The sequence below is a fragment of the Elephas maximus genome, chromosome 11 (genome assembly GCF_024166365.1).
Source record: "Elephas maximus indicus isolate mEleMax1 chromosome 11, mEleMax1 primary haplotype, whole genome shotgun sequence".
In the NCBI taxonomy this organism is placed as follows: Eukaryota; Metazoa; Chordata; class Mammalia; order Proboscidea; family Elephantidae; genus Elephas; species Elephas maximus.
In genome coordinates this window covers 115,469,638-115,497,507 of record NC_064829.1, presented here as the reverse complement: position 1 = coordinate 115,497,507, position 27,870 = coordinate 115,469,638, and the positions used below count along the sequence as shown (strand labels likewise).

General features: G+C 39.3%; 1 protein-coding gene across 7 annotated transcripts; it reads left to right on the top strand.

The window, feature by feature from the left end:
- Positions 1-24: 24 nt before the first annotated feature.
- Positions 25-27,107, top strand: ZNF382 (zinc finger protein 382). Of its 7 annotated transcripts, none has more exons than XM_049902181.1 (7): positions 319-516; positions 3,658-3,720; positions 4,966-5,067; positions 5,971-5,996; positions 6,204-6,330; positions 6,596-6,691; positions 22,247-27,106. In XM_049902181.1, the coding sequence occupies exons 3-7, from the start codon at positions 4,989-4,991 to the stop codon at positions 23,653-23,655; spliced, it is 1,737 nt and encodes a 578-aa protein (XP_049758138.1). In that variant the 5' UTR covers positions 319-516; positions 3,658-3,720; positions 4,966-4,988; the 3' UTR covers positions 23,656-27,106. The 7 variants fall into 7 exon arrangements, with proteins under 7 accessions (XP_049758134.1, XP_049758135.1, XP_049758133.1 ...); XM_049902182.1 differs by lacking the exon at positions 319-516 and adding an exon at positions 1,822-1,855; XM_049902177.1 differs by lacking the exons at positions 4,966-5,067; positions 5,971-5,996 and adding an exon at positions 1,816-1,855 and having other exon boundaries at positions 25-516; positions 22,250-27,107.
- Positions 27,108-27,870: the final 763 nt, after the last annotated feature.

Genomic DNA, 27,870 nt, shown 5'->3' with positions numbered 1-27,870 from the left:
CGCGCGCAACCTGGCTGCGTCTCTCATTCACACACACACACACACACACACACACACACTCTCTCTCTCACTCATAATCACACACACACACACTCTCACTCATAATCACACCCCACACTGACGCAGTCACACACAACCACGATCACTCTCGTCCGCAGGTCACACACACACACACAAGTAACTCTGAGGTTCCAACCTCCACACACCTCATCCGCGCCAGAGGAACTCCAGGCCTCCACACTGAGTTCCGGACCCGGGTCACCTTAACTCACCACACGGATGCCGAAGACCACAAGGCCAAATGCAAATGAACCAGAGCTCAAAGTTCATTCGCCACCCGGGGTCCTGTGAGAAGCGTAACCTCACCCGGAAAAGCCCGGACGCCGACACACAGCAGAGCACCGGAAGCCAGGGGCGCGCCACTCCTCACACGACCTCCCGGGAGGCTCCCCGGAGCGCCGGCCCACGCGGGAGTGCGCACGCGCACTCGGCCGGTCCTCGCGCGGGCTGCGGCTGGTGGGTCCGGGGGGCCGGGAGAAGGCCGAGGCGGGGAGCGTGCGCTCAGGGCCGGAAGGCGACACGGGGAGCGGGAGCCGCGCGGGGAGGCGGGCAGGGTGCCGAAGCCCGGGCCGGGCCCGATGATTCTGAGGAGGGAACCGGAGCTGGCCCCGCGGTTTCCAGACACCCAGACCTGTAGGAGCGGGGGCCCCGGGTGCGGCCCGTGGGCGTGACCCCGAGGGTGAACGTTTGGAGCGAGCTCCACGGGGCCGGGCGGGGAGTTGTCTGTTTTGACCTAGGGAAGCCCCGGCGCCGGGAGCGGGCCTGGCAGCACCGGGCGTTCCTGTGTGCCGTGTGTGTGCTGTAGGCGGGCGGGTGTACCGAACGGGGGTGGCGTCCTGGGCCCCACCTGCAGCTTTTTGGATGCGTGCTGCTCCGGTTTGGTGCGGCGATTGCGTGTGCAAGTGGACACAGCCGTGTTGTTGTGCGGGGTTTCCTCCACTTGTGTCTGTTTTCAGATTAGGTGTGAGTTGTGTGTGGGACTGTGACTGAAAACGCGAAAGTGTTTTGTGAATGTGATTTTGTGACTTTTCCTGGAATTGTGCATGCGCTGTCTGAGATTGTGAGTGGCATGTGGGGACTACGGTGTTGTGGTTTTGTGAAGTATGTGTGATTGAATGTACCTGTATATGTGTGTGTAAGGAGCCCTGGTGGTGCGGTGGTTACAGCGATGGACTGCTAACTGAAATGTTGGCAGTTCAAACCACCAGTGGCTTCCAGGGAGAAAGATGCGGCAGTCTGCTTCCGCAGAAATTTACAGCCTTGGAAACCCTATGGGGTCGCTGTGAGTCGCAGTCCCCTGGAGGGCAGTGGGTTTGGGTTTTTGGTATACATGTGTCTGTAACGTACTGTTACTTGTGATGGTTTTGTGACCAAGTTGACCTAGATAGTTGAATGAGAAACTCTCTTTGTATGCCCATGTCTAGTTAGGTATGTGAAATTTGATTATCTGGACATTGGCCATTAAGTGTGCCTCCAGAGTTGTGACTCAGTAGCAATTTAGCAAATAAAATTAGAGGTATAAGTAGTGGAAAGGAAGAGGTAGGAGATTTTCATAGTTGCCAGATGGTTAGGTTATCTGGAAACATCACATGTTGAAATGAATAGTGCTCCATGGGTATAGCGGGGGGGGGGGACTATTTTCACCCATAACCCAGTGTGTTGACATGAATAGTGCTCCATGGATATAGCATGAAGGAGAAAAAAAGAAAACAAAACTATTTTTACCCGTAACTACCACTTTTAACACTTCTATAGGAGTGAGCTTTCCTGCTCCTGGATGAAATCCATAACCAGGGTGAGTAGCTTCTTCTAGCATTTTAAGATAATAAAAAGTATTTGGAACACTTAATCACAAAGCTGGACTCATTTTAGTAATTAAAATAGCTGTGTTACTAGTTAAAATATTCATTGTGGAAGTCAATATTTCAGACTTCATTTAGCAAAATATTATCCTCTCTGTCTAGATGCACGCAGAGGGGAAAGAGTACCTATCAGTTTCTTTTCTATTTCCGCTACCTGGGCTACTAAAGGAGCCCTGGTGCGCAATGGCTAAGCGTTTCCCTGCTAGTCAAAAAGTCGGCAGTTCAAGTCCATCAGGCGCTCCTTAGAAACTGTATGGGGCAGTTCTACTTTGTCCAGTAGGGTCGCTATGAGTCGGAATTGCCTTAATGGCAACGGGTTTGGTTTTGGTTTGGACTACTAAAAAAGAGCCCTAGTGGCGCATTGGTTTACCGAAAGGTCAGAGGTTGAAACCCACCAGTCAATTCTGGGGAGAAAGATGTAACAGTCTGCTTCTGTAAAGATTTACAGCCTTGGAAACCCTGTGGTGGCAGTTCTACTCTGTCATATAGGGTCCCTGTGAGTCAGAGGGAGCCCTGGTGGTGCAGTAGTTAAGTGCTCGGCTGCTAACCGAAAAGTGGGTGGTTGGAACCCACCAGCCATTGGGAGGGAAAAAGATGTGGCCGTCTACTTCTCTAAAGATTACATACAGCCTTGGAAACCCTATGGGGCGGTTCTAGTCTGTCCTATGGGGTCCCTATGAGTCAGAGTAGACGCACCTGGTTTTGCTTTTTTTTTTTTTTTTTTGAGTCAGAATCGACTTGATGGCAATAGGTTTGGGTTTTTTTGGACTACTAAAAAGTATTGTTCAGTAGTTAATACTTATATTATTAGTGAACTAATGATAAAAGTAGTTAATTTTTAAAAACTAACTGTGCTTGTTAAGTATGATACAGGCAAATCAGTAAGGAGATGTAGTAGAGAAATAGAAAATCCAAATATTTCAAACATATAGGGGGAGGTAGTATGAGAAAGATGGCATTTCACATCAATTGAGGAAATGTACATTATACAACATGTGGTATTGCTAAAACAACAGACCATACGGGGGAAAAACGTTCACAAGGCAAAAATACTTCGTCATACGAGAAACTAAGAAAAATTATTTGCAACTTAGAACAGGTAAAGGGTTAATTTCCTAAATTTTTAGAAAAAGAGAGAATGCCAAATAACTAGGAAATGAAAACCCACTAGAAAAATAGGCGTACTATAAGGAAACAAAAAAATTCTTAAATGCCTTAGAAGATTATTCTCAGTTATAAGAAACATATCAATCAGAACTATAATAGAGACCTGATCGGCAAAGATTACAAAGTTATCATCAGCTGTATTCATCAGGTTGTGGGGAGTCAAATATTCTCACACATTCCTGGTAATAGTGTAAGGTGGTAGAAGGTCCATGAAGAGCACTTTGAAACTATGTCACAAACCTGTGCTGCATGGGTGACGGAAGGCAGAGCTGCAGGGGCAAAGCATGGTGTTCCCCCTCTCCAGGTTACAACAGGGTGCCCAGAATCCATTCAGCTTCACCAAGAGACTGGATTCTGGCACTGCGGAAGGAGGAGGATTTGTCCATTCTCTCACAGATCTTGCTGCTGGGTTTGTGGGGGATACACAGAGTGTGCAGGTACTAAACCGGGGAAAATTGATGCAGATTTACCTGAGAGTTATTCTGGGAGATATTCAAGTCAAGTATGGTTTCACATGATTGTTTGGTCTCACATGGTTCCTTATATCCTTCCATCTCTGCCTTTTCAGAACTCCTCCCAGAGCTCAAAAGAGAAAGTTTCATCTCTTGCAAATCTCAAAGCCATGTCTCAGGTGAGATAAGGTTTCCTTTCTCCTTTCTGAAATAACTTTTTTTTTGTCCTCTCCAGGATATATGAACATTCGCTTCCCTATCTTTAAAGTCCTGGATATTGGGATTTGTTTCCATGAAAGTGGTTTCCAGTCAGAGTCAACTAGGGTGGGGCAAACATGTAGCCTACAGGGCAAAATTTAAGGACACGCTCACTCTCAGGGCTGTGTCTCTTTAAATTTTGCACCTTTGGTGCCTCTCCTACCTCATGATAGTACTGATTTTTTCACAGTTTCTCCCACTCCAGCCAGATAAATTTTAACCTTTTCCAAGTGCACCTTCTACTTGTAGCCAGTGTTAATGTATTGATTGGGTATGTCATTCATCATCTCTTTTCTCAGTCTTCTCTCAGAACTGCGGCTGGACTAGAAATTTATTATCTTGATTTAAATGAGAATATATGACTTGGAGGCATCTACCTTGTCTAGACACTGATTTGAGATCTAAGTTGTGAGTGGTCCGGGGGCGGACAAGGAAAAGCGACCATCTCCACCGACCTAGGTTTTACAATAACAGGATAGAAAGTAGAATTGGTAGATCATATTATTAGTTTGTGGCAAGATATTCTGTCTTGTGAGATTTTCAGAGTAGAAGTGGAATTGCAAGCCTGTACAGACACTGAGATTTTGCATTCCTCCTCTCCGATCCCTCTATGTCACCCACAACTGCCAGCAATTCCTACAAACCAGTCAGCCAATGAAAACCTTCCAGTATTCCAATGCTATTCCAGACTTATTCTGATCTTTTTAGTTTCTCGTAATTATTTTATGTAGCTGCAGGAGAGAGCAGTGCGTATGCTTAGTTCACCCTACTCAACTAGAGATGTAACTCTTGAAATATTTAGTTCTTGACTTAAAGGTGGTACTTTGTGCTGCTTTCATATCTTTTTTTCAGAAAATTCCTCTTCACCTACCAACATTTAAAATATTGGTGTCCTCCAGATGCTATATTGGTTCTGTTCCCTCTTTTTCTCTATGCACAATCAGATGCACTCTGAAGGCTCCTCTGATCATGTGTCTTCCAGTGACTCTCAAAATACCTCTCTCCGTCTTAGACTCTGTCCAGAGTGTCAGAACCATACATCCAGCCTCCAGCAGGTAGAACCACCTGTACGTTCCATAGACACTTCGAGTGCATTTCCAAGGCTGACCTCATTACCTCCTTCAGTCTAGCCTACTCCTTATTCTATTTCTATTTCTCTTTTCTAGTCCCAGCATCCACCCATTTGCCTATGCAGATAACCCAAGAGCTACTCTCTCTTTTTTTCACTGTACAACCAATTTATGACCAATCCTTTTGCTGCTCATCAGGTAGGAACCAGTTCTTCCCTGTCCAGCCCACTAATACCACTGTAATCTAGGTGGCATCTCTCACAGTAGTTATGTAATTGTCTTTCCCGTCTAACACACCTCAAGCCTTCTGCAGTCGTCAAGAGTGTAGCCTCTAAAGTATAAATTTTCTCACATAATATATGTGCTGATGCAAAGTGGGAGAAATACCACAGTGGAATGTGTAAGACATTACACTGTGGGGAGGAAAGTCTTTACAGTCTACACCAAAGACTAGTAATCATTAACCGTGTTGATTGCCGTTAATGCCTGTTGATGATTAATAAATATATTGGGAGTGTCCTCGATATGGTTTTTCAGATCATTGCTCTGAAAGAAGAAATCCAGTATTATTTCATAATATGCCCACTGCCTATTTATCCAAAAAAAAAATCAAACCTGTTGCTCTTGAGTCAATTCCAACTTATAGTGACCCTATGGATAGGGCAGAACTGCTCCATAGGGTTTCCTAGGAGTGACTCGTGGATTCAAAGTGCCAACCTTTTGGTTAGCAGCCAAGCTCTTAACCACTGCACCACCAGGGCTATCTCTATACACCCTTTTATTCTTAGAAACAGCCCAAAGACTGTTTCCTAACATACTGAGCTTTTTCCTATTTCCTTATTTACTAATTGATTTTCCTGTCCCTTTGAATTTTTGAAAGCTGATACCCTGTATTCCTACAAAACAGATTTTATTGTGAATACAACAATTCTATGTCTTCAGTGAAACTAAGAGTATAAAATAAAATTTTTCTTTGTGTTGTGACAATTTACCTTATACATACTTCTATCGTTGGAACTGTAACACTTGTTATTTATTTACATGTATGCCTGTCTTAGCTTGTAACTTCTCATGAGCAGGGTCTGTGTTTTTTGCTTTTAGGTCTACCAGGCAACCAGTCACTCAAGGTAAATAGGATAATCTCAGTATATATTTTTAGCATAAGATGATAATAAATACAGAGGAATACATTTTTACAGTGTTTTTTCTGTAATATAACACATTCAAGAAGAAAACTAGTTCTGACCAGTGAATATGGTCAGAACTAGGTCCCCAATATCTAGTTTTCATCCAGCTCCAACCACTAAAGGATGAACTAGAGTGTGCCCTTACAGGGGTCAGTGTCATTCAAGGATGTGACTGTGGACTTCACCCAGGAGGAGTGGCAGCAACTGGACCCCGCTCAGAAAGCGCTCTACAGGGATGTCATGCTGGAAAACTATTGTCACCTCATCTCTGTGGGTAAGGAAAACTTGAATCTTTCAGTGTTACACATCTCTTTCAATAATTCCTAAAACATATGAAACTTTGAATTTAAGGGATCATAGGTGACGAATCTCTCTCGTTAGCAGAAAGTGTTAGTCTGCCCTCAGTTGCTCAGTGCAAGATACTAACTTTGGTAAGACGTAAATGTATATCTAATTTGCCACCCTGAAGCTGTACCTTTATCTTCCCTCAATAGCTCTGAAGCCCAAGCAGCTTAGACCGTCTCATTTTTCGTTATCAGGGTGTCACATGACTAAACCCGACATGATCCACAAGTTGGAACAAGGAGAAGAGCCATGGACAACAGAGAGAGTTTATCCAAGTCACGCCTACCTAGGTGAGTCTGATTAGATGGAACCTGGCAGACGTTAAATCTCAGGTAGTTGACATCTTTAAACGTTTTTTTCCCTATCTTTCTTTTTTGTTATTCTTGTAAAAACACATGATACAACATTTGCCAACTCAACATTTTTTGTGTGCACAATTTAGTGACATCATTTACATTAATCATTTTGTGCAATTTTCACCAATAATCATTGCCAAATTTTCCATCACCATAAACAGAAACTCACTGTGTCCTAAATAATGACTCCCCTTTTCTCCTTCCTTCCTGCCCCTGGTAACCACGAATAAACTCTGGTCTCTGTACATTTGCCTAGTCTAGATATTTCATATAGGCAAGGTCATACAATATTTATCTTCTTGTGACTGACATGTTTCTCTCACCATAATGTTTTCAAGGTTCATCCATGTTGTAGCATGTGTAGGACTTCATTTCTCTTTATGGCTGAGTATTATTTCATTGTATGTATGTACCACATTTTCTTTATCCGCTTATGTGTTGGTGGACATTTAGGTTGTTTCCACCTTTTGGCTATTGAGAAGAGTGCTGCAGTGAACACTGGTGTACATGTGTCTGTGTTGCTGCTTTCAAGTCTCTTGGGTATATGCCTAGGAGTGGAATTGTTGGGTCATACGGTAGTTCTGTGTTTACTTTTTTGAGGAACCACCAAACTGTTTTTCACAACAGCTGTACTATTTCGAATACTCACCAGTAGTGGATAAGGATTCCAGTTTCTCTACATCCTCGCCAACATTTGCTGTTTTCTACTTTTTTTATCTTAGCCATCCTAGTGGGAGTGAAATGGTATCTCATTGTGGTTTTGATTTGCATCTCCCTAATAGCTAATGATGGAAACCCTGGTGGCATAGTGGTTAAGTGCTACAGCTGCCCACCAAAGGGTCAGCAGTTTGAATCCACCAGGCGCTCCTTGGAAACTCTATGGGGCAGTTCTACTCTGTCCTATAGGGTTGCTAGGAGTCAGAATCGACTCGATAGCACTGGGGTTTTTAATAGTAATGATGTTGAACATTGTTGGCCGTTTGTATGCCTTCTTTAGTGAGATGTCTATTCAAGTCCTTTGCCCATTTTTTTGATTGGCTTTTCTGTCTTGTTGTTGTTAATTTGTAGAAGGTCTTTGTATATTCTAGATATTAAACCTTTACCCTATATATGGAGTTCTGGTGGCACTGTGATTAAGCGTTTGGCTGCTGACCAGAAGGTCGGCAGTTCAGATCCACCAGCTGCTCCTTGGAAACCCTATAGGGCAGTTCTACTCTGTCCTTACAGGGTTGCTGTAAGTCGGAATTGACTCAATGGCACTGGGTTTTCTTGATGTTTGGTATCCTGTATATGGTTCCCCAAAATTTTCTTCCAGTCTGTAGGTCATCTCTTCACTTTGTTGTTAAAGTCCTTTGTTGAACATAGGGCTCTATTTTTGAAGGCCTGAGATCTTTGAAGTGAATATACATGGTTGACTTCCATGCCTCTGAAATCGAAATTTTAGTTTTGAACATCACTATCCCTGTGTAAATCCTTTCCTTGTTTGCCTTGTATTTAAAGAAATATTGGCTGTTTTTACCTTACCAAGAATCCCCTCCCTGCTTTGTAGTATAATTTGCACAGAGATCTTGAGTGTAAAGTTCTTTGAGTTCTGACAGAACTATAAACCTAGGTATCCCACACCCCAATCAAGGATGACCCACAGAGTTCCATCAGGCCCTTTTCAAGTCAGTCGCTCCCACTCGGGCAGTCACAGTTATGACTTCTACCAGCATAGACTGCTTTGCTCTATTCTAGACCTTTTCATGTCAGCTATCTTTCACTTAGCTTAATGTCTGAGAGATTCATACATGTTTTTGCATGTGTAAATAATTTAATTGCTGACTAGCATTCCATTGTACAAGTATACCAGTTTGTGTATATATTTCCTATTGGTGGACATTTGGGACGTTTCCAGGTTTGGGCTATTACGGATAAAGCTGCTCTGTACATTCGTGTAAAGATATTTCTGTGGACATATGTTTTTATTGCTCCTCAGGAAACACCTAGTAATCGTATTGCTAATTCATGGGGCAGGTGTAGGTTTAGCTATTTTAGAAACTGCCAAAAAGTTTTTAAAAGTTACTATACCATTTTATACTTTCACCAACAGTGTATGAGAATTCCAGTTGCCCTACATTCTCTCCTACTGTTGATATTGTCTGTGTTTCCATTTTGACTGTTCTGATGGGTATATTATGGTATGTCTTTGCAGTTCTAGTTTAGATTTCTCCTGTGGCTAATGATGTTGAGAATTTTTTCAAGTGCTTTTTATATCTTTTTTGGGAGTGTTTGTTCAAGAGTTTTACCTATTTTTTATTGGGCTGTATATATTTTTCCTTGAATAGTAGAAGTTCCTTCCATATTCTATATAGAAGTCTTTTGTCAATACATGCATTTCAAATATTTCCCCTAGTCTGTGGCTTCCCATTCATTTAACAGACTTTTGATGAGCAGAACTTTGATGAAGTCCAATTTATCTCTTTTTTTCTTTCATGATTAGTTCTTTCAAACAAATACTTGCCTACCTCCTTGGCTGTGAAGATATTTCCTCTATTTTCTTGTAAAAATATTGTGTATTTTTTGCTTCTATGATTAGTTCTGTGGTCCATCTCATGTTAAGTTTTACATATGGTATGAGGTAGGGTCGAGGGGCTATTTTCTTCCATGCGATTATCAATTTGTTCCATCATGATTTGTTAAAATGAATTTCTCTGGTGATCTTGTTGGAAGTTATTGTATGTGTGTGTCGGCCTGTTTCTGGGCTGTCTGTTCTCTCCTTTGATGCGCTTTAAGTCCTCTTGCCAGTATCATCTACTCTTTGATTACTGTAACTCGATAAGTCTTGAAGTCAGAGTAAGTTCTCCAACTTTCTCTAAAATTATTTTGGCTATTCTACAGCCTGTTCTTTGTCAAATACATTTTAGAAGTAGCTCTTGATTTCTTTAAATAAATGTGCTGGGATTTTGGGGTGAGAATTGACATTTTAGCAACATCGAGTCTTCTGGCTCATGATCACGCTGTATCTTTGTATTTTATCTAGCTTCTTTAATTCCTGTAAGCAGTGATTTATTATTTTTAGCATAGAAGTCTTACACATATTTCATTAAATTTATCTCTAAACTTTTTATATTTTTTGATGCAGTTGTCAGTGGTGGGTGTATTGGTTTCCCAGGACTGCTGAAACAAATCATCACACAGTGGGTGTGGCTTAAAAGAACAGATATGTATTCTCTCACAGTTCTGGAGGCTAGAAGTTTGAAATCAAGGTGTTGGTAGGGCCATGCCCCCTCCAAAGCTTCTAGCAGAGTATCCTTCCTTCCTTCCTTCTTCCAGCTTCTGGTTGCCTTGGGTTGTGGCAGCATAGCTCCAATTTCTGTGTCTGTCTTCATGTGGCTGTCTTCCTATGCATCTGTCTGGCTCTGTGTGACTTCTCCTCTCTTATAAGGACCCTAGTCATATTGGATTAAGGCCCACCCTGCTCCAGCATGACCTCATGTTAACCAATTAGATCTGCAAAGACCCTGTTTCCAAATAAGGTCATGTTCACAGATGCCTGGGGTTAGGACTTCAACATACCTTTTGGGGGAATACAATTCAACACATAACAATAGAAATTTGTTTTGTTTTTTTTTATTGCAGTTTGTTGCTAATATATATAAAAGCAATTGATTTTTTGTATTTTGACTTTGCATACTCCTACTTTGATAATTCACTGATTGTAGTAAGTTTTGTTTGTATATTCCTTTGGACTTTCTATGTATAAAACATGTCCTCTTCAAATAAAGAGACTGCATTTCTACATTTGGAAATTTTATTCCTTTCGTTTCTCTCTCTTATTCTGTTGCACTGGCTGGGATCTACAGTACAATATTGAATAGAAGTGGTGATAGTGAATATTCTTAGCAGTTCGCTAAATTTAGAGGCATTTAATATTTTACCTTTAAGGCTTAACGTTAACTGTAGGTTTTTCATAAATGTCCTTTATCAGATTATGGAAATTTTCTTCTTTTCGTAGTTTCCTGACCATTTTAACTGTGAATTAAGCTCACAATTAACAAATGCTTTTTTTTGCACCAGTTGAGATGATCATATGATTTTTCTTTTTTAAACTGTTACTATGGTGTATGATGGCAACAGGTTTGGTTTTTTCCAACGGATTTATGGTATATTATATTGATTAATCTGAATCATAAACCAGCTCTGGACTCGTGAAATGAATCCCACTTGGACAGGATGCATTATCTTCTTACAGATTGTTGAAATTGGCTTGCTTATATTTTGGTTAAGGTTTATGTATGTTTTCACAAGGGTTATTGGTCTGTAGTTTTCTTTTCTTGTAACATCCTGGAAAAGTCTTTTTTTTTTTTTTTTTTTTTAAATCAGAGCTGTATTAGCCATATCAGACAAAGAAGACAAAACTGGGGGTGTTTCCTCCTTATCTATTTTGTAACACACTTTGATAAGCTTAGTATTACTGCTTCCTGAAGGGTTTGGTGAAAATCATCACCAAGCCTTCTAGACCTGTGTTTTGTTAATAATTCAAGACTTCTGCTTCCAGCCCTGAGAGAGTAACAAGGTCTGCAATTATCCTCCTAAGATAGTTAATAAATTTGGATAAATTAGCCCTGTAGTAAAGACTGTGCACGTTTTGTCCTAAAAGAGCTTAAACACAAGCGTCAGAAGGATTAAACTAATCCAAAAACAACTGAAACAACCAGAAAAGAGGACAAAAATGTTTTCAGATAAATTGAACAACAGGCGACATAGGTCTGGATTCTTGAGAAAAGAAAAACAAATAGTGAGTCCTGCTTTATTCCAGGCTCTTCATCTGGAGGCAACTTCCAGACTGTAGTCCAGAGAAGGGAATCCAAAACACCTGAAAATTTTACTGATTGAAGGGGACCAACATTGGAGTTGCGGGGGGCTGAGGTAGCTAGAATTTGCGGGACGCAGTTCCCAAGGATCAGGAGCTATGCAGAGGCTTCTCCAGAGCTGCAGAGGGCTCCCCAGTTTTTCAAATCTGCAAAGAGTTCCCCTTGCTTGTGTGTAGGTGAAACTCTATGAGACTCGGTAAGGACCTGTTCCAAGGAAAATACAGTTAGTTGCCACTGTGCTGTAAGGTGAGCAATTCCCAGCCCCTACACCGCACCAGGAATCATTTTACTTCCCCATAGCCACAGTGGAAGGAACCTGTTAATATACAGGCCATTAGATGGACACCCTGGAAAGGCCACACGTAAGTGTGGCTAAATTAGCCCTACAGTAAAGACTGTGCATGTTTTGCCCTAGAAGAGCTTAAACACACATCTAAAGGATTAAAGTAATCCACAAATAAATGTTAGGCATCTGTTAGGTCCTCCAGGAAGGAGTTGCAGAGGTGGAGTAAAACTGTAATGTGTTTTTTATATATTGTGACATCTGTGAAAAATAAAAGGAGAAGAAAGCAAGATTCGGCATAGTAAGCCATCAGACCGTGCTACAGATCTGACAGTTGTGGAATAAAAGCAGGATTGGCTGGGGAGAGCCTGTGATCATCATGCAGATCTGAAAAAGTCTCAACCAACCAAACAGGGCAAAGATTATCCACTAGAGAAGTCTCTCATGAGCACTAGAGATGACCAGCCCCTAGTGCCCTCATGGTGTTCAGCCATTGGATGACGGCTCCTTCAGAAGACCCTGGCTTTGGCTCACAATCTAAGGAGCCTCCTGAAGACACAATTAGAAGCTGTCAACAAACTTGACTTATTGCACATGAATGACAAGTCCTTCTTGAAGAGAGGTCCTAGTAGCACAACTCTGTAACTCCCACAGAATACCAGAAAGAGACTAATAACCTTTATGAGAATAAAGCCATATCATGAACTCAACAACATAAAACTCACGGTGTCTGGCATCCAATAAGGAGCCCTGGCGGTACAGTAGTTAAGTGCTTGGCTGCTAACCAAAAGGTTGGCAGTTCAAATCCACCATCTGCTCCTTGAAAACCCTATGGGGCAGTTCTACTATGTCCTGTAGGGTCACAATGAGTCAGAATTGACTCAGTGGCAACAGATTTGGTTTTTTGGTTTGGTTTGGCAGCCAATAAAAAGTTATTAGACCTATGAAGAATTTGGTTCAGATGTCGAGATCAACATCTGACATAATGAGGCTTTGTATGGAAAACAGGGACGATTCCCAAACTGGCCCTATGGCGTGTCTGGCTTTGACTTTTATTCTGTGGCTAGAGGGTGGGGCCAGGGTGAGGATTACACACCAGGCCAGGGCATGCATGGACTGAACTTCCCGCCAGCACCAAGGGAGAGAGCACGTGGGCTTTCTGATTGGCTTGCCAGGTGTGAGGGAAGAGGGGAATAGGGAAAAAAGCGTCTCAAACGTTGTCAGCAGTAAGACATCAAAAATGCAGTCAGATGCTGTTACACATGCAGACACTAAGCAGAAGAAAATGGGAGCGGCTGTATATCAGAAAAAGATTTCAGAACACAACATTAAAAGCAACAAAGAGGGACATTTCATCAGAAGTCGTGACAATCTTTAACAGAGATTTAGTATACAAAGGTGTTTCTCACCATTTTTTTTTTTCCTTTCATTATCACTTCTTCCATGGAGCCTTTTTAGACTTTTTTTTTCTAAATGGCCCTCCCCCATGAAATTTTAGTACCACAAATATATATATTATGTATCTGTTTATGTTGCTTTTTGGAGTGCCACAATTCATTGTAATATCTGATACTTTTTTTGGCCTTCCCCCAAAATAATTTTTCCCTCCTTAGGGGCAGTGTCATCCCCATTGAGAATGCACTAAATATGTGATGTGAAAACTGACAGAACTAAAAAGAGCAATGTAATTATAGTTGGAGATATCAACGCCCCTCCCTCAGTAATTGAGAGAACAAAGAGAAAGAAAATCAGTAAGGCTATAGAAGACTTGAAAAACACTATCAATCAATTGCACCAAATTAACGTTTACAAAATATTCTGCACGGATCATTCCCAAAGATAGACCATATATACTGGGCCATAAAACAATTCTTAAAAAATGTAACAGGATTGCAATCATATAGGGTATGATCTCTGACCATAACAGAATTAATTTAGAAATCTGAAAAAGAAAAATACCTCCAAATTCCCTGATTATTAGGAAATTAATCAACCGATTTCCTAATCACCTATGGATCAAAGGAGAAATCCTAAATTAGAAGATACATTGAGCCAAATGATAATTAAGACACAACGTAGCCAAATCTGAGATGGAAAAATAAAAGGGAAAAGAAAGACTGTTTCTAAGAAAAAAAGTCAAGAAAATTCATTACCAGGAAACCAGCACTCTAAGAAATGTTAAATGAAGCTCTTCTCAGGAGAAAAAAAAAAATTATGCCAGATGGGAATTTGAATCTGCAAAAAGGAATGAAGAGCACTGGAAATGGCATATATTTTGATATATATAAAAAATGGCGATTTTTCTAACTTTTAAATCTCTTACAATGATAATTGACTTTTTAAAGCAAAAGTTGTAACAGTGCATTGTTTAGCACACTTACGCACTGTGTTTAAATCTAACAACAGAACTTTAAAACACATGAATCAAAACTAATAGAACTGAAAGATATAGACAGATCTACAATTATAGTTGTACATTTCAACATGCTTCTCATTAATTGTTGAAACCGAAAAACACCACTCTAATTTACCTTTATATAACCGTCTGTTCAACAGAAGTAGAATATATATTCTTTTCAAATGCACATGGAACATTCGCAGTGGTAGACCATATTCTGGGCTATAAAATAAGTCTCCATAGATATAGGAGGTTTGAAATCAAACAGATAGGTTCTTGGACTACAGGGAAGGTGAGAATTCAGTAACAGAATGATACCTGGAAACTCCCCAGATATTAGGGAGTTGAATACCTTAATGCGTTCCTATTCACAAAGGGACATGGCAGCAGTGTTTAGAGAAGCTTTATGTGTGGTTATGTGCCACACGGAAATAATAAAAATGTCCGTCAACAAGAGCGAACAAAGAAATTATAAATAGAATACTAAAGAACAGTAAATATTCATAAAACACAGATGTAGGAAACAACATGAATGGATCTCAACTGGTATTTTCAACAAAAAATGAGAGGCAGAATATAACAAACTTTATGAGTCCATTTACACAAATTAACAAAAACAGGGATAATTAAGGCCCCTTTCTATAAATATGCTTAGGTGAATACTATAACAAATCAATAATTTACCGTAATTGTCAGAATACAGTGACTAACTCCAACAGAGGAGATATGATTGGAGAGGAAGCATGAAGAGGGTTTCATGAGGGTGATGACTGTTCTGTTTCTTCATCTAGGAGGTGTTCACTTTTTAATAAATCATTGAGCTTTAAATGACAGTTTTTATAATTTAAAATAATAGCTAACTAACATAATTAATGTAATTGATATCACTAGATTGTAACCTGAAAAATGCTGAATTGCAAACTGTTATATATATATATATATATAAATAATACCTTAAAAAATCTGTGGGATGCACTAAAATAGCATTAAAAAAATTGTCCTTTTAATTCAGGGTCTGAAATCATCAGGGATCTAAGTTCTCACCCTAAGTAGCTAGAAAAGCAAAGCAAATCAAACTCAAAGTTAATAAAAGGAAAAAAAAAAGACTAAGGTGGGAGTCAATGAAACGCGTAACAGAAACACAGTAGTGAAAATGATTGAAACCAGAATTGATTAATTAAAATAATTAATAAACCATAGGCTAATCAAGGAAAAAGACAGAGATTACAAATATCAAACTTGAAAGAGGCTACATCATTATAGATCAATAAAATTAAAAAGATAATTAAGGAATATACAATTTTATGCCAAGAGAGAAAGTAGGCAACACTTCCCAACTCATTTCATAAGACCAGCATTATCCTCATGGAGCCCTGCTGGTACAGTGGTTAAGAGTTCGGCTGCTAAGAAGCCGGTATAAAAAAAAACCTCCAGTTGATAATAATTATAAACTATGGACCAAAACGTCAGCAGTTCAAATCCACCAGTCACTCCTTGGGAACCTTGTGAGGGACTGCTACTCTGTCCTATAAGGTCGCTATGAGGCAGAATCAACTCGATGGCAACAGGTTTTTGAGTATTATTCTCATACCAGACCCAGACAAAGACTATGAGAATAGAAACTATACATCAATATCCCAAATGAAGCTAGACAGAAAAATTCTTAACAAAATATTGGAAAACTGACTCCAGTAATATTTATGAAGGATAATGCATCATGACCAAGAAGCAAAGTTAGTTTAGTATTCAAAACTATAAATCAATGTAATTTGCCATATAAAGGTGAAAAGGGTCTAAAATCAAGGATCTGAACTGCCACCCTAAGTAGCTAGAAAAGGAGTAAAGGAGAAAAACCATAATAAGATCATCTCAGATGCAGGAAATAAAACAAATTTAATCCCTGTTTATAACAAAACTGCTGAACAAATGAGCAGTCACAGGGAATTCCTTCGGCTTCGTAAAGGGTATCTTTGAATATCCTATAGCTGCCATCACTTAGTGGTGAAAGCCTGAATGTTTTTCCCTAAGATTAAGAACAAAGAAAGATGCGTACTGTCACCACTTCTGTTGATATTGTACTGAGGCCTTAGAGAGGAATTGTCTTTATTTGTAGGTGACATGATTGTGTACATAGTAAATTCTAAGAAATTTACAAAAAAGCTTTTAGAACTAATAAGTCAGTTTAGTAAGTTTTAGATCAAAGTTGGGAAGATTTTGGTCGATATTTTTACAATTATTTTTTTTGCCCCATTCTCAATTATATTTTAAACTGCTTTATGCTGTCCTATAAGTCGTTGGGATCTATCATTCTTTTTTTTTTTTTTTTTAAGTTTGGGTAATTTCTGCTAACCAGACTTCCATTTTACTGATCACTTACTCTCTTGCATTTATTTGTTGTTAAACCTATCCAGTGAATTTTATATCTGAGATATTGTGGTTTTTTTGTTTACAGTTTCCTTATTTCTCCTGAATAATCTGCCCATTATTTCCCTATAGATTTATTTAACATATTTATCATACTCACTGCCGTCGAGTCGATTACGACTCATAGCGACCCTATTTATCATTTTAAATTCCTTATTTGCTGATTTCACCATATGGGACATAGTATCAGGTGTGTTTCTATTGACTGTTTTCAGTCTATCTGTTGGTCACATTCTCCCGTTCTTCCCAGGAAGGCCTTGGAGAGGCTATGTTGTGAAGATGCTGCATCCTTTTTCTTCCTCTGAAGATTGCCGAGTTTTAGTCTATCAGGCAGTTATTTGAAGCTCATGTTGATTCTTTTGTAAGACTGCTTTTAAGTTTTTTAGGTTATTTATATTTTAGTTTCAGGGTGTCTTAGGGTGTTGCTCCAAGCCCTGGGATGCAGCCTTTACTTCTAAGAATGGCTTTTCTGCGGCTTCACTGGAAAGATCAAGGTTTTAAAAGCCTCAGGACTGGAATTGCAAAACTGTTTCCCGGAGCTAAGCAGTTGCTGAAATCTTTGCCCAGTTCTTTCATCGCTCTAGCTTTCTTTTTCCTTTGGGCTCCGAGCAGTCTTACCCTGCATGAGTGCAGTTAACCAAGGATTTGAGGGAAGTTTATGCCAGCTTTGGGGCACTCCTTCTATGACTTCTCCGTTCCAGGATCTTGTCCTTAATGTGCAGTCACTATGGTAGCCCTGAACTCCAGCTCCCTGAGATCTGTCCCTTTACGTGCTTCATCACGTGCTGAGGGCACACAGTGGAAAAGCTGGAGACGTGTGGATCTTCTCAGGTGTGGTTTCCTTCAAAGGCTGTATCCACTCCAGTTTCTGTCTGCTCTTGGTCACTCTTTAGTACCTTCAAACAAGTTGTTTTTAACAGTTGGCCCATAAAAAATCCGTTGCCATCAAGTCGATTCCAACTCACAGCGACCCTATAGGACAGAGTAGAACTGCCCCATAGAGTTTCCAAGGAGCACTTGGCGGATTGGAACTGCTGACCTTTTGGTCCATAGTTTATAATTATTGTCAACTGGAGGGTTGTTTTGATAGCAGCTTCTTTGCTGTTACCAGAATCTGGATGTCAAAGCCAGCAATTCTCAAACTTTTCAATCTTGCGACTTCTTTACACTCTTAAAATTATTAAAGACTTAAAAGAGCTTTGTGTGTGTGTGTATGCGTGCATGCATGCATACATGTGTATACCCTATTAGGAATTGAAATATAAAATTTAAAAATATTCACTTATTAATTTATTTAAAACAATAATAAACCTATTATATATTGGCATAAAAAGCCTATTTTTACAAAAAAAAAAAATTTCTGAAAGAAAAAAATTGTGAGGAAAGTGGCATTATTTTACATTATTGAAAATTTATTTAATCTCCAGCTTGAGAAGATAGCTGATTTCTACATCTGATTACATTGAATCTGTTGCAATACGTTGTTCTAATCAAAATATATGAAGAAAATTTACCCGCACACATATACCATATTTTTACACACATAACATGTGCCTTCTACATTTGCCAACCGCACCACCCACAAGGTATTTTCATAAGCACTGCTATGCCCATTGATTTTACATGTTGCTGTAAAAAACATCGTAGTGCCCTTACAAAAATACCTCACACGGGGAGGGCGCAGTTGGCAAACAAACGTAGAAAGCACACATTATGTGCATAAAAATATGGTATGTAGTTTGAAAACACATAAGTACCTTAATAACCTTTTTAGATTATCATGGATATTCTTCTTTGATACTACAGCCAAATTTAACAAGTGGTAATTTTTTAACAGTTATTTGCAATATAGAATCTGAAACCGTAATGGTGAACTCTTGTATATTGTTACATAAAAATTCATTGTATATTTTGCATTTTGAATGAATATTTTATCCATGCATTTTTTTATAATATGTATTGGTCATTTGGAAAGTATCGACTTACCGACTTATATAAATCTTCTAAATGTTGACACATTTCCCTATACAATATTTAAAGGAAAAAAAAGGCACCCCACATTTGTTATTATCACCAGTGATCTCATCAGAAAGTCTTTAATTATTGGAAAGCTGACAAACTCACAGTGGCAAGTACATGCTCTCCAACATAATGATATTCACTTGAAAACTTGAATTTTATCATGGCAACAAATATTTACAGATGTTTTCCTTAAAGCAACAGGCTCCCTCTGTTTGTTTTCAAGAAAATGTCTACCACGTACCCAAGTCTGAATAACTTGCAGTCATACTTTCAAATAAAAATACTGTTCCCAAAAAAGTGGATATTCAGTTCTCAACTCAAATGACACGAGAACTTTTCCTCATGAAATACATTACACTCTAGTGTGTAACGGAAGTGCTGCATGCATGCTTCTTAATTCACACACAGAATATAGAAAAAATCTGTACACAGGTAGTAGATTTAATAAAATTTGTGATTTTTTTCCGCTTTTTTAAGAACATTCTAAAGTGAAACTTCTCTTCCCTGTGAGTGTGCGGCAGTTAAAAATACAGTGATTACTCTCATAGATGGAAACCCTGGTGGCGTAGTGGTTAAGAGGTACGCCTGCTAACCAAAATGTCAGCAGTTGGAATCCACCAGCCACTCCTTGGAAACCCTGTGGGGCAGTTCTGCTTTGTCCTATAGGGTCGCTATGAGTCGGAATTGACTCGATGGCAACAGGTTTTTTGTTGTTGTTGTTGTTGTACTATCACAGATTGGTGCCAGTGGTCTAAAATTAATTAAGGTGCCAGCATTTTACTTGCCATTGCTTTTGCCCCATCAGTGCAAATGGTAACTCAGTAAAAGACAAATGAAGTGGTGTTATAGTCATGAAAATACTTTGACCTTGAAGACCTCCCCCTAAGTATCTTGGCTACGACAGGGTCCATGAATCACACCTTGGGAATGGCTTATTTAGGCCTTTGTTGTTTTTCTTGTTTCTTTAGCATTTTCAGTTCTGTATCTTACTTAGACTCCTATATTTAGGAATTTTTAAATCTATCCCCAAAATAAAAAGGAAATCCTTGTCTAATATTTGTCTTCCTCTTAGTTTTCATTTTCTTTCTTTCCATTCCGGTACTTCTTTTCTGTATTCAGTCTCACATCCCATTCTCATCGAAAGACCTGCACTCAGATTTCAACATCTGTGTGACTTAGGCCAAACTGATACTTTTAGAGTCACCATTTTCTTTCCAGTAACCTTTGTGCTTCATATCATAGTAGTGGGCATCATCGCTGATATCTTCCCACCTTTTTCCCTGAGTGTTTTTTCATGTCTTACTTGTTTATCTTCCCTTTGTCAAGCAATAAATATTGGTTGAATAAATGAATTTTGTTTCATTAGGCTCTCATTGGTGTCCTTCTGATGTGTCCCTAAAGGAACTTTATTCAGTTCTTTATAAATGTCTTGCAAGCTACAATAATCCAATCCATTCTCCACTTGTGATTTGTTTTATATGAATGGCTTTCAGATGGACGTTTTCGGCCTATTTCTCCCACTTGCACTCTAGTGATTTATTTTAATCTACCTACAGGAAAACAACAGCGGGCTGTCTCACCTTTTGGTTATCAATAACGTCAAAAGTAATGGTTGTTATCTTAATTTTATCCTTATTTATTTCTGTATCCTTTTTTTCCCCATAGTCAGCCTTTATAGTACCAGGTTCATTTTATAATCTCTGTTGTACTTTCTTAGTGATCTGTCTACAATTTATGTTATTTTTTCACTCTGTGAAATATTTTTACATTCTCTCATAATCTCATTGCCACTGACATCTTCCAAAATGAGAGCCATAATTGTTTCATATGTGGAGTACTGTGATTACTATTTGGATTTGTCATAAAATTTTCCCAGTTCTTTAAGTTTATATTAACAATATCATAAAAAGATATTAGTATATGAATTTTAAATCCTTTCTTTTTCAAGGGCTGACAATAATACTCCATCTAGTTATTCCAAATGTATTTCTGTGACAGAGAACTTGCTAATCTCTATTTGTTCTAGTTTCCTACAATATGCCATACAATTGGGTTTATTCTTACACTGCAATTTTGATTATGTTACAGATACTCTGTGTCCATCATAGATCCTACATATCCTTTAGTTAAAGGATCAACTGTCACTTCCTCCATGAAATGTTCCTTGACTACTCCAGACCATGTCTATCCTTTTTTTCTATATTCCGTTTCTACTTTGTGTCTGTGACACATGAACAAACATATCCTCATATATAATCCAATAGTTTGATAACCTGATTCAACATTGTTTTGTCTGAGGCTTCTTTCCCCGTCTGGATAATTCCCCCAAAACAATGTCTTCTGTTTTTACCATTCCATACTACAGTTTGTAACTGAGGCTAGGTATTAATAATTTACTCCATTGGTTGCCTGTGATACCATGCAGGGAAGATATCTTTCTCATCTATTCAGAAATCATTTATGGTAAGTTCTCCGTATGTGTACCTGCTGAGATTACATCCCCTTCCCTCAGATGACAGTGCATTAATGTATAATCAGAAGGATTCAAAGAAGATAGTCAATAAAATATTGATTTCCAAGAGCATAAGTTTTAATTTAGAAGTCAATATTATAAAAATGGATCATTTTACATATTTATGTAAAGATATCAGGTTGTTGGAAGATTTATTGAAATAAATGATCCAGGCCATAATTATATTCCAATTTTGGACATATTAAGTCATTGAACAGTACAAAAAATATGTGAAAGCTTTTGGAAAAATTGGATTGTAGCATGTCCCTGAAGGTACCTGAGGTTCTCGGGAAGGCAGCCTACGCCCATTGATGGCAGCAACAATCGGGATATACAGGTGTTATTACTTGTGTTGCAGATAGGCTTTGCCTTCTGGCTTATTTTATATTCCTAATGGGAAAAGTTTTCCTAATTCTCCCCTCTCAAGAGAAAATAAATGGCAGCTACATGGAGAGTTGGGGCCTAGATTATTGATTAGTGTTTCCCAAAATACTAGGAAATGAGCTTTAGAGAAAGTTTATTTGCCGTGGATCGGCTAAATGGAAGTGAGAAAGAAACAAGTGGAAGCATTTTATGACAGTTATTTAGACATTAGGAGGTAAATGCATAGGCTGTCATCGCCACCTGAACAATTTTCCTTGTCACCATTGCTTACTGTTTAGTACTATATGAATCTGCCCATCTCAGGAACAATCCCTCTTTCACCATCCTTTGTCTTCTGCCGACTTAACTTTGTGTTTGTTACACGTTGGTGCAGCTTATACTTGCAACATGTCAGAGACATGAGTGTTTTTGCATATGCCAATTTCTCCTCATTTTAACAGGGTTTGAGTTAATGTTTTGTTCTTTTTCCCTACCAAGAGATAATTTATTTTGGTCTTTTTGTAAACCACAGCAACTAGACAGATAGTCCCACATAGGTTGTTTGTATCTAAATCCGGTCCACAGCAAATATATGAAAATTCACAGCATTGTTAACTGTATTCTTTTCTAGAAGAAGATGGAAAAGCTGAAGATGTTTTAGTGAAAATCAGAGAATATCAAGACAAGCATTCCAGATCAGGTGTATTCATCAACCACAGAAAACTAATTAAGGAACGAAGTAATATTTATGGAAAAACATTTACTCTAGGCAAGAACCGTATTACTTCAAAAACATTATGTGAATATAAAACTGATGGAAAAGTTTTGAAAAATATATCAGAATTAGTCATTAGAAATATAAACTCTATAAGAGAGAAATTTGGTGAGAGTAATGGATGGGAGAAATCACTCCTCAATACTAAGCATGAGAAAATTCATCCTGCAGTGAATCTCCATAAACAAACAGAGAGGAGTCTCAGTTGTAAACAGGAGCTTATTCAACATCAGAACGTCCAAACTCCAGAAAACCTATTAGAACATAATGAATGTGAAAAATCCTTTCTTATGAAAGGAATGTTCTTTACACACACCAGAGTTCACAGAGGTAGAAGACCATTTGAATACAATAAAGATGGAATAGCCTTCATCCAGAAGTCAGATATTGATGTCCATCCACAAACTCTTATGGAAAAGAAGCCCTATTCATACAGTAAATATGGGAAGTTCTTCTGCAGGAAGTCTGTTTTTATAATGTGTGAGAGATCACAGGCAGAGGAGAAACCCTTTCAATGTCCTTACTGTGGGAATGGCTTTAGGAGGAAGTCATACCTCATTGAACATCAGCGAATTCACACAGGTGAAAAGCCTTATGTTTGTAGTCAGTGTGGGAAGGCCTTCCGTCAGAAGACAGCCCTCACACTTCATGAGAAAACACATATAGAGGGGAAACCCTATATTTGTATTGATTGTGGGAAGTCCTTCCGCCAGAAGGCAACCCTCACTAGACATCACAAAACACATACAGGAGAGAAAGCCTATGAATGTACTCAGTGTGGGAGTGCCTTTAGAAAGAAATCATACCTTATTGATCACCAGAGAACTCACACAGGAGAGAAACCATATCAATGTAATGAATGTGGGAAGGCATTTATCCAGAAGACAACTCTCACTGTACATCAGAGAACTCACACAGGAGAGAAACCTTATATTTGTACCGAATGTGGGAAATCCTTCTGCCAAAAGACAACCCTCACTCTCCATCAAAGAATTCATACTGGGGAAAAACCCTATATTTGTAATGAATGTGGGAAGTCCTTCCGCCAGAAGGCAATCCTCACTGTTCATCACCGAATACATACAGGAGAGAAATCCAATGGATGTCCTCAGTGTGGAAAAGCCTTTAGTAGGAAGTCAAACCTCATTCGCCATCAGAAAACTCACACAGGAGAGAAACCATATGAGTGTAAAGAATGTGGAAAGTTCTTCAGTTGTAAGTCAAACCTCATTGTCCATCATAAAACTCACAAGGAGAAACTGTAGGAATTTAGTAAATGATGTGACTTTTTTGGTAAAAACTTTTTAAGTCATAGTAGACCTGATACCCTGTTTATAAGTATAATACTCCACAGTTTAAGGTACTATATCACATATTTACCTACTGTTTGTTAACCTATATAACGTAAAAAATGAGTTACTAGACAAATGACAAAAGTCATTGAAAATTGAAAGTGACAAGCCAGGTTTTTTATTATTAGGTGAGGTAGACATAAACTTCCTCTGTCAAATTGCTAGGGGTCCTGATGGTGCAGTGGTTAGAAGCTTGGCTGCTAACCAAAAGGTCGGCAGTTTGAATCCACCAGCTGGTCCTTGGAAACCCTGTGGGGCAGTTCTGCTCTGTCTTATAGGGTCGCAATGAGTCAGAATCTACTTGATGGCAATGGGTTTCATTTTGTTTATTTTCAAATTTCTATAAACATGTAAAATTACTTATTTCAATACATATATTCTTGTGAACCTGTAATAAACAGTTGGCTAACTGGCACTGTTCCATGAAGTGTGAACTGTATTTCTCATTGCAGTATGGAACAAAAATTAGTTGTAACCTCCTCGGAGTTAACCACAGTTCTGACTTCTAACATTATAAATTAATTTTTGCATATTGTAAAGCTATATAAATTAGGAAATACACTGTGTATAAGGAGCCCCGGTTGCACAATCATTAAGCTCTCGGCTGCTAATCGAAAATTTGGCCGTTCAAACCCACCCAGCCATTCCATGGGAGAAATACCTGGTGATCTGCTTCTATAAAGATGACAGTCTAGGAAACCCTATGGGGCAGTTCTACTCTGTCCCATAGGGTCGCTATGAGTCAAAATGGACTCAACGACACCTAACCACAACAACATCGTTACGTATTTTTTCATACATGGATGTTCCGCTCATCATTACTTCTCAAAGACTCATCATGATGGCATGTGGCAGAAGTTCGTTTATGTTCATTCTGTGTAGAAGTGTATTATATGACTATATCACCATATTTTGTTGTTGATGGAGTTTTTCATTGCTTACAACTTAGGGTCATAAAAAATGCCTCTGTGAACATATTTGTCTTTGGGCATACATATGTATGCATTTCTCTTGTGTATGTACCTGATAGTGGAATTGCTGGGTTTTTTACAGCGTATGTGGAGCCCTGGTGGTACAGTGTAAGAGCTCAGCTGCTAACCAAAAGTTCAGCATTTCAAATCCACCAGCTGCTCCTTGGAAACCCAGTGGGACAGTTCTAACCCTGTCCTATAGGATCGCTATGAGTCGGAATCAACTTGATGGCAACAGGTTTGGCTTTTTGGATTTAGGGCATATGTATGTTCCATCAGTTTTGATATACTGCCAAACAACTCAGAACGTTCACAGCATAATTCACTCTGAATGGAAAACAATTATGAACATGGCCAATATGGTGGTGGTTCAAACCAGGGTATACAGGTATAATACATGTAGAAAGGTTTTTTTTAGTCACAGCCCAAAACTTATGTAATACCAGACAAATGTAATAAACCCGGGATTGACTTTCCAAAAAAAAAACCCGTTGCCATTGAGTCAATTCCGACTCATAGCGACACTATAGGACAGAGTAGAACTGCCCCCGTAGGGTTTCCAAGGAGCAGCTGGTGGATTTGAACTGCCAGCCTTTTGGTTAGCAGCTGAGCTCTTAACCACTGTACTACCAGGGCTTTAGTCACAATTAATACCTTATTTGAAATAACGTCATGATAGAGAAAGGGAGATACTCAGCATCTCCCTTGCTCAACGTTGGGGAATTCTAACTAGAGAAAAATGCTATGAGTATAAATGAAAGGGGGTATCCTTTAACAATGGCCTACACCTTACTGATCATATAAAAATAATGAATATGGAAAAGGCTGTAGGCAAGGTTCACTCCTTATACAACATCAAGGGATTCATACTAAAGAAAGGACGACTAAAAAGAACATGAGGCCTGTCTTGAGGGGAGATGGGAGGATAGAGAGAGTTGGAAGCTGGCAGAATTGTCACGAAAGGATAGACTGGAAGGGTTGACTCATTAGGGGGAGAGCAAGTGGGAGTACGGAGTAAGGTGTATATAAACTTATATGTGACAGTCTGACTTGATTTGTAAACATTGACTTGAAGCTCAAAGTTAATAAAAAAAAAAAAAAAAGAACATGAGGCTTGGGACTCTGACTGGGGAAAGCTAGCTGCCATGAAAAGTTCAGTCATACTGTGACTGTAATGCTAAAGAGTCCATGTGTAGGTGCTCCAGTCAGTACCCGCAGGTGAGCTCACAGTCAGCCAGCATCAGCTGCCACCATGTGAGTGAACCATCTTGGACATCCAGTCCAAGGCGCAGACAGCACCACTGCCCTTATCTCAAGCAAGAGTCGAAGCCAGATATTCAGGCATCACTGAGATACTGTGACAGCTTTTCTAGTCCGCCGCCTATAAAACATGGTTTTCACATCTCCAGTGTATTTTCTGATAATGTGTGTACGTGAACAAGCAAGTGTCCTTACGCCCTGTCTCCCCAGTATCAAATCGTGCACAGTGCATCTCAGACTTTCTTGCCAGGTAATGTTTGAATCTCCACTCAATTTCTGATCCACCAATAAAGCCAAGCTTGCTGTGCCCTGCCTCACAAGTAATACATAACAGCAAAAGCCATAGGCCTCAACTCTGACCTCCATCTGGGATGTTTTCCCATTGGAGATATCCATCAGTTCATAATCTGTGGTTTTTCAAAACCCCAGGTATATGGCAATACCAAGTGCTAGCAAGGATAAGAGTGAACTCTTATGCGTTGCTAATGGGAAAGCAAAATGTTACAGCCTGTCTGGAAAACAATTTGACAGTTCCTTAAAAAGTTAAACAGACACTTACCATATGACCCAGCAATATTACTTATGGGTATTTATCCTAGAGAAATAAAAATGTATGTTCACACGAAAACCTACATGTAGTTGTTTATACTATCATAAAAAAAATAATCACCCCAAAATGGAAACAACCCAAATATTCTTAAGTGGGATAAGATACATTATGGTATATCCACACAATGGAATGGAGCCCTGGTGGTGAAGTGGTTAAGAGCTCAGGCTGCTAACCAAAAGGTCGGCAGTTCAAATCCATCAGCTGCTCCTTGGAAGCCCTATGGGGCAGTTCTACTCGGTCCTATAGGTTGCTATGAGTTGAAACCAATGCGACGGCACACACCACCACCACAGTGGACTACTACTCACCAATAAAAATAATGAGCTATTGATACATGTGACAACATGGATGAACTTCAAATGCATTATGCTAATGAAAGAACCTAGTCTCAAAAAATTACATACTGTATGAGTTTTTATGACATTCTGGAAAAGACAAAAATACAAGAATGGAACAGATCAGTGGTTGCCAGGGGTTAGAGATGGGGGGAGGTCAGATTACAAAGGAATTCTTTCAAGTGTTGGAATTGTTCTGTATCCTGTTCGTGTCTGTGGATACAAAAATCTATGCATGTGTAAAAATTCTTAAAACCAAAAAAAATTTTTTTTGAGTTTTGTACTGTTTGTAAATTTTTTTTAATTAATAAAATCCTAGATATGTTCTCCAGCTCCATTATCAGCACAACCTCTTGGTTTATCCTCTCCCCCCACCCCACTAAAAAAAAAGGAACGTTAGACTGACCTAATTTTATATTCCAAAAGCCTGTACATACACTGGCTTTGCCCACCTTGTCCCGTAGTTACTTGTTCCCCACATCAACTCACCTGCACCACAAAGGACACACTGTACTTGGCCCGTGTTTGTAACCGCCGTTCAGCTGACTGCGCCCTCCTCTCCACAGAAGCTCCAGGGTTCATGTCTGGGGGGTGGGGTTGGAGCGTACACCTATGGGATGGGAAGATGTAATATAGGCTTTGTGTTTGGTGGGGCTTTCTCCAACAGACCACCAGGCAGTGCACACACATCAGTGCGCACGTGATCATTAGGAAGAATGGTAAGCGGAGCCAATCCTGTGTCTGTCTACCCCTTGGTTCTCGGGCATTCTTCCTATCTGGAACACAGTGTCACAGAGGTCTCTGTATGTGTGTACTGCATCCTTAAGAACGGTACAGGTAGTCCCCAACTCCATTGTAAGTCAGTTCTGGTGTAAGTTGAATACTTTTTTTTTTTTTAGTTTTCATTATGATTACCTTTCATTATCACTATCTTTATAAGTTTGATCTTTAT

What these genes read in the sequence shown, in the direction of transcription:
- ZNF382 (XM_049902176.1), top strand. Translation starts at nt 302, where the DNA reads ATGCAAATGAACCAGAGCTCAAAGTTCATTCGCCACCCGGGGTCCTGT. An exon ending in ATCTCAAAGCCATGTCTCAG is followed by an intron (nt 3,721 to 6,203) that starts GTGAGATAAGGT and finishes GTGCCCTTACAG; the next exon opens with GGGTCAGTGTCATTCAAGGA. An exon ending in TCCAAGTCACGCCTACCTAG is followed by an intron (nt 6,692 to 22,246) that starts GTGAGTCTGATT and finishes ATTCTTTTCTAG; the next exon opens with AAGAAGATGGAAAAGCTGAA.